Consider the following 14,299-nt stretch of genomic DNA (forward strand, 5'->3'; position numbering starts at 1 on the left):
CCCATATTCACCACAAGGGGACACGTAATACATACACGATCTTTCTGCATCAGAGTCAGCTGTGTAATGAGGCAAGAAAAGAAACTCATGTTCCATGCCGGGTTCACAGCTGTCCAGCATCCTCATGATTCTGCCCCAGCATGAGACGTCTTTGCAAATATGAGCCGAATATGGGCACAGAAAATCTGTCTCCTCTCTGGAGTGGAGTTCTGTGTCTTTGCGCCAATGTTCTCACACCCCGACATGTTAGTTTCCAGCAAACACAGCCCTGTGAGAAAGATCCATCATCTGCTTTCTTGTTTCATTCCCATTTGATGCCATTTGTTAGGTACTGGGGGCATCCGTGGGCCATAATAAGCCAAGGAGGACTCTGTCAGACCCTGCTCTTAGCCACGTGTTTTTTTTTCTCGGCAGATGGTTTGTGGGGACGGCAGCCAGAGCTGCCCCAGTCACTGAGTGTTCACAATGGACCAGGCGCAGTGCTGAGCACACTACACCCGTCATGTCATTGCCTTTTAAGAAAATCACCTTGCACTCTGAACCGGGCAGCAGTGCATCTGATAATACACACTGTCAAATGGGGAGACTGGAACCGAAGGCCACAACTCAGCATTCGCACACTCAGGGGGCAAGGCGGATGTCAGTGCTATGCCCAGATCCCTGTGCATCCTTTCTTTCACATTGTTTCTGGAAGTCCCCCGAGGGTGGGGGCTGGAGTGCATTTCCAGCTTTCCTTTAGAGGGGCACCTTTGGGCTATCGGAGCCAGTCTGCCAGCAGGAACCAAGAGCGGGACGTTGAAACCTCCCGTGGGTGCAAGAATTTGAAAGCTCAGCTTCCTGGCCTCAGTTTGGGACAGCTCCTCATGGGATCAGGCTGAAGCTGCCCTCCACGGGATGTCCTCTGAAATGGCACCCTCACCCGGTTTCCTTTCCTTTCCTGCCCTGCTTCCCTCACACCCCTACTGCTGTCTCCTGGGCGTGGGACGCTCCCTTAATCAGTTACTTGCATACAAATCCTTGTATCAGAGTCTGCTTTTTGGGAACGGCACTTCAGACACTATTTTAAAAACAAAGGACAGGTTGGACGGTCATCTCCGGGAAGGGATCTGCAGTCACCGTGAGCTGGGACAGCAGGAATGGCAGGGGAAGCGGAGACCTCTGGACTCGATGAAAAGGCCACGCTTCACAGCATTCACACACAAGTCTGGGCTTGGTGGGCTCCGATGTAGTCCTTGTGGTATGTGGACCCTGATGCATGATGTCCAGGATGAAACGCCCTTCTGAGGCTTACCAGAAGACCAAATGGCCTTGCTCCAAGCTCTCATCTATCAGTCCAAGTGGAAGGAGGGTGTAATGTCTGCCGTGTAGGTGATGGAGAGCACACCTGTGCCAGGGTCAGGTTTTTCTATCCAAATGCCTGCTGGAAATCTCCCGATGAAAGGTACATATGAAAAACCACTTACAGTTCGTTAGCACATTACTTTGAACTTGACTCCTGGCCATGAAGAGGTGAATCGTCTCAAGGGGTCTCGGCAACCCCGCAGCTCACACGCAGCCCGGCAGCTTGGCGGATTCATCCCACGAGGTTTCTTCAGATTATTTTATCCGCACGTCTCTGGTAACAGCAAGTTCCAAAGTACGATCAGGTTTTTATCCTTCAATATTTGTATGAGCGCACGTGTCCCTCCAAGCTTTCAGGCCAGATATCAGTGCTTGAGTGAATTATAGAACTATTTAATAGAAATAATAAAACATCGATACAAATATAAAGACATAATCAGTATAAAAAGCTTGTATTTATAAAAATACTTTTAGGTAACAGTTTTCCCCTGAGGGTTGACCACACACGTTGCATCCATAAATATCGCTCAGCTCTGGTGCTTGCTTTTCCCAAGTTCGGAGTTCATCTCTGAAAGGAAACGGGTGGTGGCTCCAGTCCCGTGACCTGGCCGGAGGGGCTGCCCCAGGTTGGCTCCTGGGCTTGGTAACGTGAGGAAGAGAACAGCATCAGTGGGGCCTCCGAAAAATCTGGAGAAGATTCTTTCTTCCAAATATGGAAGATACAAAGATCAAGGACGACGGGCGAAATGACTGGGTCATGTGGCTGGCGTGGCAGGTCACTGGTTTTTCTGGACCCAGTCCCAACCATCTTCGTTCTCTTTCCGATTTTTCTCGGCTTCAATGATTTCTTTGTACCTTCGGCGAAAGAAGCCCATCTGAAAGGCAGAGAGAGGAGAAGATAGGTTAGAATGCTGAAGAATCAGCAGTGGTGGTCCCCGGGGTGAGGAGGAGGGATGATATACTCATAGACCAGGGTGGGCTTGGAAAACCCCTGGGATGAGACCGCTTTAGGAAAAGCATTTTTGTGGTGCTACCTTCCAAATGCTTGGACATCCTGCAGGCTATCTTACGACTGAGTGTTCCCTGTAAAGTGCTTCTTGTGGCGTGTTTCCCAAATGGTATGCCAGGGAACCCTGGTTACTGACCATGACTCAAAGGCATTTATTTGGGAGCAAAACAGGTTTTGTGGTCAAATAAGGTTAGGAAATGCTGCGTTCTTTCTCCCTTTGAGATTTATGGAATGCACAGGAGAACAGTCAGGGTCTAATAAAACCCTTAGTAAAGGATTTAAGACACTCAGGGACTTGACATTTCCTGAGCTCATTTGGCTTTTGATAAACCCATTACTATCCTGGGAGACATTAGTCGTTGTGGGGTAATTGATAAATACTGCTCTCCCAGAATAGGCTGGTAAAAGTATCTGCAGTCTACCTCTGCTGTCCCTCTAGATCTTTCTCGCAGACCTATGAGACATGCCTTGTCTGCACCCTAGCCAGAAGTGTGGACTCCCTGAGATTTGGCACCTTACCGGATCCAGGATGGCAGTTTGCTATAGCTTAGTTCTGGAAATGTCTTCCCCTCTGACGCCTTACAGTTTTTCACACACTGGAGGGCGAGTTTCTAGCTCTTCTCATCCGGTCATCACTGAGTGCTGGCGGTAAGCCATTTTTGCAGCCCAGAGCTGATCGTCTCCCATGCTCAGGGGGACATGGCATGTCTCATCCTTTGTTCACTGGTCACTGTTTCTGAGGTCAGACATCCGTTTCTGCCTCTGCCCTTAAACATGACTGGCTGTGGGTCACTCCCGCCCCCTCTCTTCTTGGGTGTGACAACCCTCAGGTGCATGACTAGTTTCCCTGTGGAACATGCTGGCAGGGGTAACTGGTCTTACAGCATCTTTCTTGGCTTCCTTCCCTTCCCTATCTCACTTCCCTGCTCTGATCAGTGTTTCCTGGGGTAACCTTGCAAATCAATTACCTGCCCTCAAACCCCTGTGTCAGCCCCCTTGAATGGAGGGACTCCAATAGCCACACACGTTCGGTCTGCTGTTGGCCGGTCTGTGGCACGCTGGGAAGATGCTCACCACCAGAAATGTCTGCAGCGTGCTGCCAAGAGTGAATGACTCTGGGGGAGTCACCATGCAAGCCCAGCTCTCGGGCACACATCTCCCCCAACTCCTTCACTCTGAGCTGAGCACCCACAGTCCTGATGGTCACAACTCTGCCCCCCTGCCCCCAAGAAGGGGCTGACTGGCCTCGCTGAAGGTGAGACCTGTCAAGACGGCTGCCAGGAAGCATTTCCACCCACGTCGCCAGGAGAATCCAGAGGGTCTGCTTTGAGTGGAGTCAGGGAAGGGGTGGGTGCAGTCTGAGTGCCCAGGAGGAGGCTTTCTTCAAACAACTGGCAAGGGCCTTGTGTTCTGAGCATCCCTCCTCATGGGCAGTTTTGCAGACAGACCCTGGCTTCCCAGGTTCTGCAGCCCTGGTGGTTTCTTCTCGGCACACACCAGAACGCCATTTTCTGAGCCACGTCCCGCCCCTCCCCCCCACTTTCTCTCTCCTTAAATCTCTACCACCTTCTTCCCTCTGCAAATAATGTGGAACAGGGGCTTGGGCTGGATATTCTGGGAAGAGGCCCTCACAGCACACCGACAGAAGGTCAGAAGGGCAACCCTTGCCGTACTAGAAAGGTCTAAGGCATTACTGCTTGGAATACTGTTACGATAAAGATGGGGTTGACAGGGCAAATGTGTCACAGGCACCTTCTGTGCTAAAGCACATAATCATGAGGCTGAGGCTGGCTGTGACTGGGAATGAGATTCCGGAGCACAGAACTCTGCCCACGGAGGGCAGCCTGCTTCCCTGGTCCCACGTTACGCTCTCTCAGTTCCAGAGAAGTAACTCGTCTCTACTGTGGTGCTAATCAAGCCGGATTTCAGCGGTTCCCTCGTTATCTTTTCCACTCGTCTTAAGTCTTAGGACCTCCAGAAGGTAGGATTTTGCTTGTTTTGTCGCCAGAGCTGAGCATATCCCCTGAACCTGGCAGGAGTGATAAACGGCAAAAATGCCCGCCATTCTGCATTCCCCTCGTCCAGGCCCTTTACCGCAGGACTCTGTGGTGGCTCCCAGCCCAAGGCAGGGGCCGACTCCCCACCTTGAGTCTGCACTGTGACTTGTTCTGACAATTCGGTTCCACACTTAAGCCTCAAGAGGCCTGGCACGCTTCTGCTTGCTCCCTCAGGACCCTGCCTGGCCTCCATGTGACTCAGTCCGATATCAGGGAGAGTGTACCCAGCTGAGGACCGCCTAGACCAGCCAACCTCCCAGCCACTTGCAGGCACACACATGACACGTCCAGCTGGGACAAGACAGCCCCCCTGTTCAGCTCAGCCCCGCCCACAGACCTGTGAGCTACGTGGACATTTGTCACTTTTAAGCCATTAAACTTTGGGCGTGGTTTGTTATGCAGCATGAGGTAGCTGATACAGCACTCCGTATTTTTTGGTCTGATTTACTGAGTGAATCAACACCCACACGAAGAGAGGCAGAGGGACAGCCGATACGGTTCTGGGTCTAAGGAGCATCACTGTGCCTTGTCCTGCTGAACAGACTTTTCTTGTTCATCTCCAAGCGGCACAAAAGGCGATTCACTTTCTCATGGCTATGCCAGCATCAGGATTTGAAATTGAGTGTGCAAACCATCTAGCAAAGACTTAGAGTACCTGGATTCCCTGTCTCATGTAGCTAGCATGTGCTCACGTTTAAGGGTGACACTTGTTACCAACGCTGTGAATGGCACTATCGTCTCCAGCAGGCATCTAGAAGCAAGCTCTTTTCTATCAAGTAGTGTTAGCGTTAGTCCTAAGAATCACCCCCCCACACACACACACACATTCCAGTCTGGAATGACTGGAATGCTGCTCTCAGAAACAGCCTTGCAAACTCTGTGCCCTGCTCCAGCACCACAGCATCTCAGAACACTGTGTCCCACCTAACCTGTGTGTAGTCTCTTCGATGGAAGGTTGGAGCTGCCACTGATGTTTGCCCTCCGTCTATGAAGCCCACAGGCCATTTCTTAAAACACAGCTCATGGTTAGTGAGGGCTAGGTACAGTAGTGCAGGCTGTGCACTGCTTGTAAAGGGGATGGTGCCCCTCACATCACAGATATTCTGGACATGTAAATGCATTACAACTATCTTCCACCAGATGGCAGTAGATTGTCGTTCCCCCCCACCCCTGCCCCCCACAACGAAACAAAATCAGCAGCCGGTTTTCTGATTTTTCTGACACAGGGAAGTAAAGTTTCTAGACGAAGGGGTGCAGTTTAGTAGTCTGCACAAAGATGCCATATAGGCCAGTGGGGGTTCTGTCAAACTAATACACTTTCTTGCATGATCAAGCTAATTCCATTTCTTTGTGCTTTTGTTTAGAGCCGAGTTCTGGCATTTGATATAGGACCCACAGCCCAGGCTCTGAGTTTCCCGAGCAATGGCCCACCATAACTGTGTCACACCAGGCCTGCCCAGTACTCAGGACAGATGTGGCAGAGGGAGCCCAGGGTTCTGATTACTGTTCATGCTCCAACTACCTCCTTCCTGCGCCACGGGGAAGGTCATTGTCCGGCTGTGCCCCATAGCCTGAAGGCATCCTGAGACCTCAGCTGAAACCCAGTGACAGCTTTTTATATTGGTCCCCAAAGTAAACTTGGGACTGCAACTGTGTTCAAAGAGTTTTTGGAAATTTTGGGTAAACTGAATTTTCCATTTTTATATTGAAGTACGGATATCATAAAACATAGAGAGTCATACAATTCTGAAAATAAAGATAAACTGAGACCTCAAAGACCCATGCGGCAGGTCCTCCTCTCTCTCTGGCACACACCCTCACTCCCGTTAGTCCTCCTGGTTACTTCCAGGAAAACCTTTGAGACGCACCGGGCAAACCTGTTTTTGCTGCCGGCTGAGCCCACTGGGAATGATCATTGAGGAGTTTAATAAACTGGACCGTCAGCAGCCACACACTCAGTTTCAACCCAACGGAGTCCATGTTGTCCTGCACTTTTTCTGGAACCTTCCAGGGCTTGCCTTGCCACTTGAAGGGCAAAAGGCTCTGTTTACAACTGTTCTATCTGTAGTGGAGGAAACACTCATGGAAACCCTAGAGGAGGAGAGACTCAAGCCAAGCTTTGCTCAGCTGCAAACAGGGGTAGCAGTGTGCTTTCTGGCTTTTTGTCTTTGCTGCGTCCTGACAGGAGCCTGCAGCTCCCTGAGCCCTCCTGACAGACTCACACAACTTTCTGATGTAAACTTGTATCGAAAACCTGCCAGAAAACAGCTAGGGGAAGAGAAGATCTCCTCTGAAGAACCCTCACTAGGGAGGCGTTGCGGGAGGCCTGAGGCCTAGGAAGACCCCTCTGGGGTCTGCACCAGCCTCTTCCTTCCCCGCCCCTTTCGGGGTGAGTGAGGGACTAGCTGCCCAACTTCACGGCGTCTGGCCTCCTGTTCGATCCCCACCCCCGCCTTTCTGGCCCTTGGGTGGCCTCCTGGGCAGCCGTTCCAAGGACCTCGGACACGCTCCTTCTTTGGACTAACTCGCGTCCTCGTGTTTACGGTCTCTTCAGTTACTGGAGTATTTACACAGCATGTCTCTGTCTTGAGATGTCAACGGTACAACATCAGCCCAGTATTTACTTCTGAGCATAAACAAGTCCCCACGGAGTGTCTCTGGCACATGGTTTTAATTGAGACAGTGTGAAGGATGTTGGTGCGTGTGTGTACACACATGTGCACGTACATCTGTGTCTTCATTCTCTGGAGGAGAAGCAAGGATGGGTTCTCACAGCCCGGCTGGAGGCAAGGTGATAACCCGGTGGCCCCTGGAGGGGCTGCCAAATCTTACACATTCTCTGAGCCATTTCACAGATTTATTTTCTCAAGTGTTTCTGCTTGAGGTCAGAAGTAAATGCTCTCAAATAAAAACCACGAACCCAAAGCCAGCTTTAAAGCAGCAGGCTCTTGGAACAGGCCCAGCAGAGGGTTCGAGGCCGCCCTTTCCTGCCACGGCCTGCCTCCTCGCTGCTTGGGAAGGGGAAGAGCCGGGAGGTTCCAGCTTTTTTGGGAAGGGCCTGGGGCAGGGCTGGCGGGGTGGTGGCACCTCCCTTTGCCCCAAGGCATTTCGGCTCGCAAAAGGGGCAAAGAGGTGGGAGGGGAAAGGTTCCTCGGTTGAATGAGGAAGGGGAGGACATAGAATGTTTCTCCACCACTGAGGGGTGGCCCGTGGGTTTTGGCAAACTGCCCGAGGGAGAGAGGGAGGGGCATTCAGAGAAATCAGGGGGCCCTAAATGAGGCTTTTTCTTCTAAAGGGGAAACATCCCCGCATCTTCACTCTCTTGCCACCTGACTCGGAGGCTGGCTGCAGGACTTGACATGTGAGTCCCACACAAGGTTGTTGGCCTTGCAGGGCAATCACACTTTCTTCTATAAACGGGCTTTTCTGATTGTCGTGAAGAGGCATGAGGCCCGGGCCCAGGCCGCTTCAAACTCCGTCAGGAGCTAAAGGCAAGGAGAGGGGAACTCATTTGGTTTGTTCTCCTTTAAAAGAGTTTCACATTTCAAAGTTTTCTTCCTGCATGGTGGCTTGGCAGGCTGCTGTAATCCTCACACATAAAGTTTAAATTATGGCTCCCAGTGTCTGCTAACATCCCAGCTTTGGGAAAGCTGGTTAGGATCCATTTCAGTATTTGAAAAAGCGTCTGGTTAGTTTGGGGCCCTGGTTGTGGATTTTGTGCCCGAGCCAGGGCCTGTTGTCGCCAAAGCCTGACGGTGCCTGGGATGCCAGCGGGCGGAACTTTGGGAAGGCCCTGGGGTCTGCCCAGAGGCAGACGGGGAGGCTGAGCGGGAGGCGGAGAGCCTGGGGTCCCACTCTGGAAGAGGAATCTGCCGACCTGTAAGGGGTTCCTACTGGAGACAATCAGCGGACGACAGGCACGTTAGCAGCACCACGGTCACCGGAAGGAGGGCTCAGGGGATGGTGGCTCAGCACCTTCATCCGGCCACGTCCTGCTCACCTCTCCAGGTGTGGGTACTTGGCTCAGCCACCACAGCTGGCCACTTAGCCGCATTTCCCAGAGGTCTTCCAGGCTGAGTAAGGGCTCTTTGGTTGACCGCTGTCCCTTTTCCCGGAGCCCGGCCCCCAGTAGGGACCCGGTGCTGTCTACTAGAGGAAGGCACTAGCCATCCTCCAGGCGCCCAGTGTGCTGACCCGCGGGCCTGCATGGCACAGAATTCATCCGCACGGCCACCTGCTCTGTTCTGTCTTCAGCACCACGCAACGATCGGTGTCTCTGTGGCACAATCCAGGGAACCATTATTTTTGGCTCAGCAGCTCGAGGCAATGGCAAGTAACCGAGGTAGCAAGAACAGGGACTACTCTCAAGAGACCTTCAGGAGATGCGGCTCCATAAGGCAGAGGACTTGAAAGGGTCTCCCTTGGCTTCAAAGGCCCCTGTGAAGCAGGTCCCGGTCAGCAGGGGCAGCTGGGTACCACTTCATGGCTTTCCCCTTGACAGGGAGGGAGGGAAGTACATATGAACTGTGGCAACAAGCCTGAACCGTGAAGACCTCCCACGGAAGTTAAATGTCAAGCTGGCCTCTAGCCCAGCTAATCAATAGACCTGTACACACTGGACTGTCAGTATATCAGATCTCCATTCGCTACACCGAAGGCACCCTTCTTAGGTGCCAGACACAGGAATCACAATGGCTAGGGGCTCTGTAGGTGAAGTTTTAGGAATATGCAGGTCTTCAAAAATAATCCTACATTTCACTTGCCGTTTCCAACCTCCTCTAAAGTCATCATTCTTAGCCGTTTAAGAAAGGAGAGGTTTTTCTCGAAGAAGCTTCCTTTGCCAACCTCCTTTCTGCTTTGCAGTCTTGCCTGAAGAGATTACCCACCCCGAAGACTGCGTGCGGACATGAGTGTTGCACTAAGGTTTACTTTTATTCCCTTTCCCTAAAGGAGATCAGCTGCGATTTTACCTGTGATGCTATGGAAGAGGGAGGAGGTTTCAAATACTTTAAAACAATAGTGACTTTAAAAGAAAAGATTTAGAGGGGCGCCTGGGTGGCTCAGTGGGTTAAAGCCTCTGCCTTTGGCTCAGGTCATGATCTCAGGGTCCTGGAATTGAGCCCCGCGTCGGGCTCTCTGCTCAGCGGGGAGCCTGCTTCCTCCTCCTCTCTCTGCCTGCCTCTCTGCATACTTGTGATTTCTCTCCCTCTGTCAAATAAATAAATAAAGTCTTAAAAAAACAATTAATATTAAAAAAATAAAAGATTAAGAGTCTGCCCATTTTTCTGAACAACATGAAGGCAGCAGATGGAAGGCGACCACAGACCCTTTGCTCCTCTTCCTATTAAGACGTGGAGCCTATTTCCAACCCCTGCCCCCGCCTCGCATCTGGGTTGGCAAGTGACTGCTTTGACCAACAGAGGACGGTGGAATGAGGTTAGGCCAATTCTGGGCCAGCCTTTAAGAGAACCAGCAACTTCTACCATGCTCTCTCGGGCCCTAAGCCATCGTGTAAGAAGAGAGACCCCTCCCTGGAGAGGTTCTGAGTCTACATGGAGAAAGAGGGGTTGCACAGCAGAGTCTGGCCTCCCAGCCAACCTCACCAAGTGCCAGCGGTGTGAGTCCCGCAGACAAGACCAGCCACCAAGTAAACGTCACTGAGGGACCCCACTCAATGTCTTGGGGAGCAGAAGAATCCCGCAGCTAAACCCTTCCTGGATTTCTGACCCATGCGTTTGTAAGATATAATGTAATGGCTGCTGGAAGCCACTCAACTTGGGGGCGGTTTGTGACGTAGCAGTGGCTCTGTGGTACAACACCAAAGCCCACAACGTGGGCAACAACTCCACCACCCACCGTGAAACCTTGCCGGAGTGAATGAATGCCTTTCGGGTATCCACCTAGCTTCCTCCTTTTCTGCGACTTGGCCCAACCCCCTGCCTCCAGTCACAGTGGCGGACCTTCTCTGCCCCAGACTTGCAGAACTGGGAATGAGAGGTGCCTGATCAGCCTGGAACTGGGGCTAGAAGTCACTGAGATGTCCTTCTCAGGACGGGTGGAAGAAAGTGTGGGGAGGCAGGTCTGCTCTGGGAGAACGTGATGCAGGTGTGCAGAGGGGCAGCGGTGAGGGGCTGTGTGGGACCAAGGGAGTGAGGGGAAGTGGGGTTGTCTGGCTTGGTTTCCGGATGCTTTCTGAGTCTGCATGTACACGTTTCCTTTGGGGTCTAGGCGCACCCTTGCATCCTTAGCATTCTCTTTCTTGCTTAAGTGGCTGTGAAAGGATTTCTGTTTTCGTTCGTTTGTTTGTTTTTGCAACTGAAAGAAAGGGCCTTGGTGAAGTCTGAGATAAGTATGTTCAGCCCTGGAAACTGAAGGGAAAGCTGGGCAGACCAGTGAGGGGACAAGGATGTCCTTCTGCTGACCTTCCCCCTGCTGGGTGAGGGCGACTGGGAGTGACCCAAGCCCAGTCTAGTCTCCTATAGGCACCACACACTCAGAATGCCTCACACCAAGCAACTCTTTCTCCAAAATGACTTCAAATCCTGCCTTCCTTACTTTGGCTAAGGGAAACCATCTATTGCCTCAGCTAAAAACAGCGAAGGACTGCTACCTTCATTCCTCCGGACCTCCTCAGTCCAACCGGTCTCCAAGCCCTGCCTGCTGGCATTTGCTCCCCTCCCCGCTCCCCGTGGCAACTGCCCTAGCCCCCTTCCTGTCCCCAGGTCTCTCCTGAACAGACCTGGCCACCCACTACTCTGCCTCCAGACCCCCCATGCCTCCCCTGTCCCAGGGCAGCAGGTGCTGCCACAGCAGGGGCAGACAATCTTGCTGCAGGCTGCTGCCTGCCTGGGACACACCTCTCTGTAACAATGCTCACTTTCTCACCTCCTCTTCCTCCCAGAGGGAATATCCATCTCATTTACAAATCAAATTGTTCTCTGACTTCTCTCAGGTGCTCCTCTGTGTTAAGATCAGGGCCAAGTACATACCTCAACATTATCAAAGCCATCTATGAAAAACCCACCGCAAATATCATTCTCAATGGAGAAAAACTGAAAGCTTTTCCGCTAAGGTCAGGAACACGGCAGGGATGTCCGTTATCACCACTGCTGTTCAATATAGTACTAGAAGTCCTAGCCTCAGCAATCAGACAACAAAAAGAAATTAAAGGCATCCAAATTGGCAAAGAAGAAGTCAAACTATCACTCTTTGCAGATGATATGATACTATATGTGGAAAACCCAAAAGACTCCACTCCAAAACTGCTAGAACTTATACAGGAATTCAGTAAAGTGTCAGGATATAAAGTCAATGCACAGAAATCAGTCGCATTTCTTTACACTAACAACAAGACAGAAGAAAGAGAAATTGAGGAGTCAGTCCCATTTACAATCGTACCCAAAACCATAAGATACCTAGGAATAAATCTAACCAAAGAGGCAAAGAATCTATACTCAGAAAACTATAAAGTACTCATGAAAGAAATTGAGGAAGACACAAAGAAATGGAAAAATATTCCATGCTCATGGATTGGAAGAACAAATATTGTGAAAATGTCTATTTTACCTAAAGCAATCTACACATTTAATGCAATCCCTATCAAAATCCCATCCATTTTTTTTAAAGAAATAGAACAAATAATCCTAAAATTTATATGGAACCAGAAAAGACCTCGAATAGCCAAAGGAATATTGAAAAAGAAAGCCAAAGTCGGTGGTATCACAATTCCAGACTTCAAGCTCTATTACAAAGCTGTCATCATCAAGACAGTATGGTACTGGCACAAAAACAGACATATAGACCAATGGAACAGAATAGAGAGCCCAGAAATAGACCCTCAACTCTATGGTCAACTAATCTTCGACAAAGCAGGAAAGAATATCCAATGGAAAAAAGACAGCCTCTTCAACAAATGGTGCTGGGAAAATTGGACAGCCACATGCAGAAAAATGAAATTGGACTATTTCCTTACACCACACACGAAAATAGACTCAAAGTGGATGAAGGACCTCAATGTGCGAAAGGAATCTATCAAAATCCTTGAGGACAATGCAGGCAGCAACCTCTTTGACCTCCACCGCAGCAACTTCTTCCTAGGAACATCGCCAAAGGCAACAGAAGCAAGGGCAAAAATGAACTATTGGGATTTCATCAAGATCAAAAGCTTTTGCACAGCAAAGGAAACAGTTAACAAAACCAAAAGACAACTGACAGAATGGGAGAAGATATTTGCAAACGACATATCAGATAAAGGGCTCGTATCCAAAATCTATAAAGAGCTTATCAAACTCAATACCCAAAGAACAAATAATCCAGTCAAGAAATGGGCAGAGGACATGAACAGACATTTCTGCAAGGAAGACATCCAGATGGCCAACAGACACATGAAAAAATGCTCCACATCACTCGGCATCAGGGAAATACAAATCAAAACCACAATGAGATACCACCTCACACCAGTCAGAATGGCTAAAATTAACAAGTCAAGAAATGACAGATGCTGGCGAGGATGCGGAGAGAGGGGAACCCTCCTACACTGTTGGTGGGAATGCAAGCTGGTGCAACCACTCTGGAAAACAGTGTGGAGGTTCCTCAAAAAACTGAAAATAGAGCTACCCTACGACCCAGCAATTGCACTCCTGGGTATATATCCTAAAGATACAAACGTGGTGCTCCGAAGGGGCACGTGCACCCGAATGTTTATAGCAGCAATGTCCACAATAGCCAAACTGTGGAAAGCGCCTAGATGTCCATCAACAGATGAATGGATAAAGAAGATGTGGTATATATACACAATGGAATACTATGCAGCCATCAAAAGACATGAAATCTTGCCATTTGCGACGACGTGGATGGAACTAGAGGGTATCATGCTTAGCGAAATAAGTCAATCGGAGAAAGACAACTATCATATGATCTCTTTGATATGAGGAAGTGGAGATGCAAGGTGGGGGGGTTTGGGGGGAGGTAGGAAAAGAAAAAATGAAAAGATGGGATTGGGAGGGAGACAAACCATAAAAGACTCAATCTCAAGAAACAGACTGAGGGTTGCGGGGGGGAAGGGGGATGGGAGAGGGTGGTGGGGAAATGGACATTGGGGAGGGTATGTGCTATGATGAGTGCTGTGAAATGTGTAAACCAGACGATTCACAGACCTGTACCCCTGGGGATAAAAATACATTATATGTTTATTAAAATAAAAAAATTAAAAAAAAAAAAAAAAAAAAAGATCAGGGCCAAGTAAGCATTCTGCCTGCGTCTTTTCTATACCTCAAGCTAGAAGTGAGTGTCTCTGTTTTACTGAGGAGGAAACTGAGGGTCAGAGAGGGCGACTCTCCCAGGCCTCACCCTGGCGAGCACACAGCCAGGTTCTAGTGCACAGCCCTCAGCCGGCAGAGCGCTGCTCTCACCTCCCACATGGTACTCTGTGGCCTTTCCAGCCCCCTTGGGGTGAGGGATTAACAGGACCTTCTTCCCAGCTTCCAGAAAAGCTTGTGCACACTCATCTCCCTCTATTATGTTTATAGGTCTGCGTGCCACGTGGGGAAGTGTTCAAGGGCAGGGAGGAGGCACAATCATCATTGTATCCAGCTACTACCCAGTGTTTGGTTCAAAGCAAGTGTTCAGTAGATGTGAGCTGAAATGAAATATTGTTTTTGGATGCTGAGCAAAGTGGTTTTGAGCCCACAGCATATCATTCAACTGTGTCCTTAAGACTGTTTCAGGCCATCGTCTTCCACCTCATTGGTAATAGCAAGACCTTGTCTGGGGTCAGTGTCACCACCTGCTGCCATGACTCTGCTCTCTCTCCCAGCCCATGGTAGAGGGTGGTGTCTGCTACTCGGGTCTTGGCTCTTTGGATCCCATACAGCTGGGTGACATCCGGGTCCTG

General features: G+C 50.2%; 1 protein-coding gene across 1 annotated transcript in view; it reads right to left on the minus strand.

Annotated features, from left to right (window-relative positions):
- Positions 1 to 1,719: 1,719 nt before the first annotated feature.
- The window catches only part of ITGA9 (integrin subunit alpha 9), a gene marked incomplete at its 5' end in the record, with an annotated part of 332,275 nt that continues 319,695 nt past the window's right edge, over positions 1,720 to 14,299 (minus strand). Inside the window, one exon of the mRNA XM_080801218.1 lies at positions 1,720 to 2,216. Within this exon, the coding sequence (XP_080657344.1) occupies positions 2,118 to 2,216 (99 nt within the window). The 3' untranslated portion in view covers positions 1,720 to 2,117. The remainder of the gene's footprint in view (positions 2,217 to 14,299) is intronic.

The sequence above is a fragment of the Martes martes genome, assembly GCF_963455335.1.
Source record: "Martes martes genome assembly, chromosome: 1".
Classification (NCBI taxonomy): Eukaryota; Metazoa; Chordata; class Mammalia; order Carnivora; family Mustelidae; genus Martes; species Martes martes.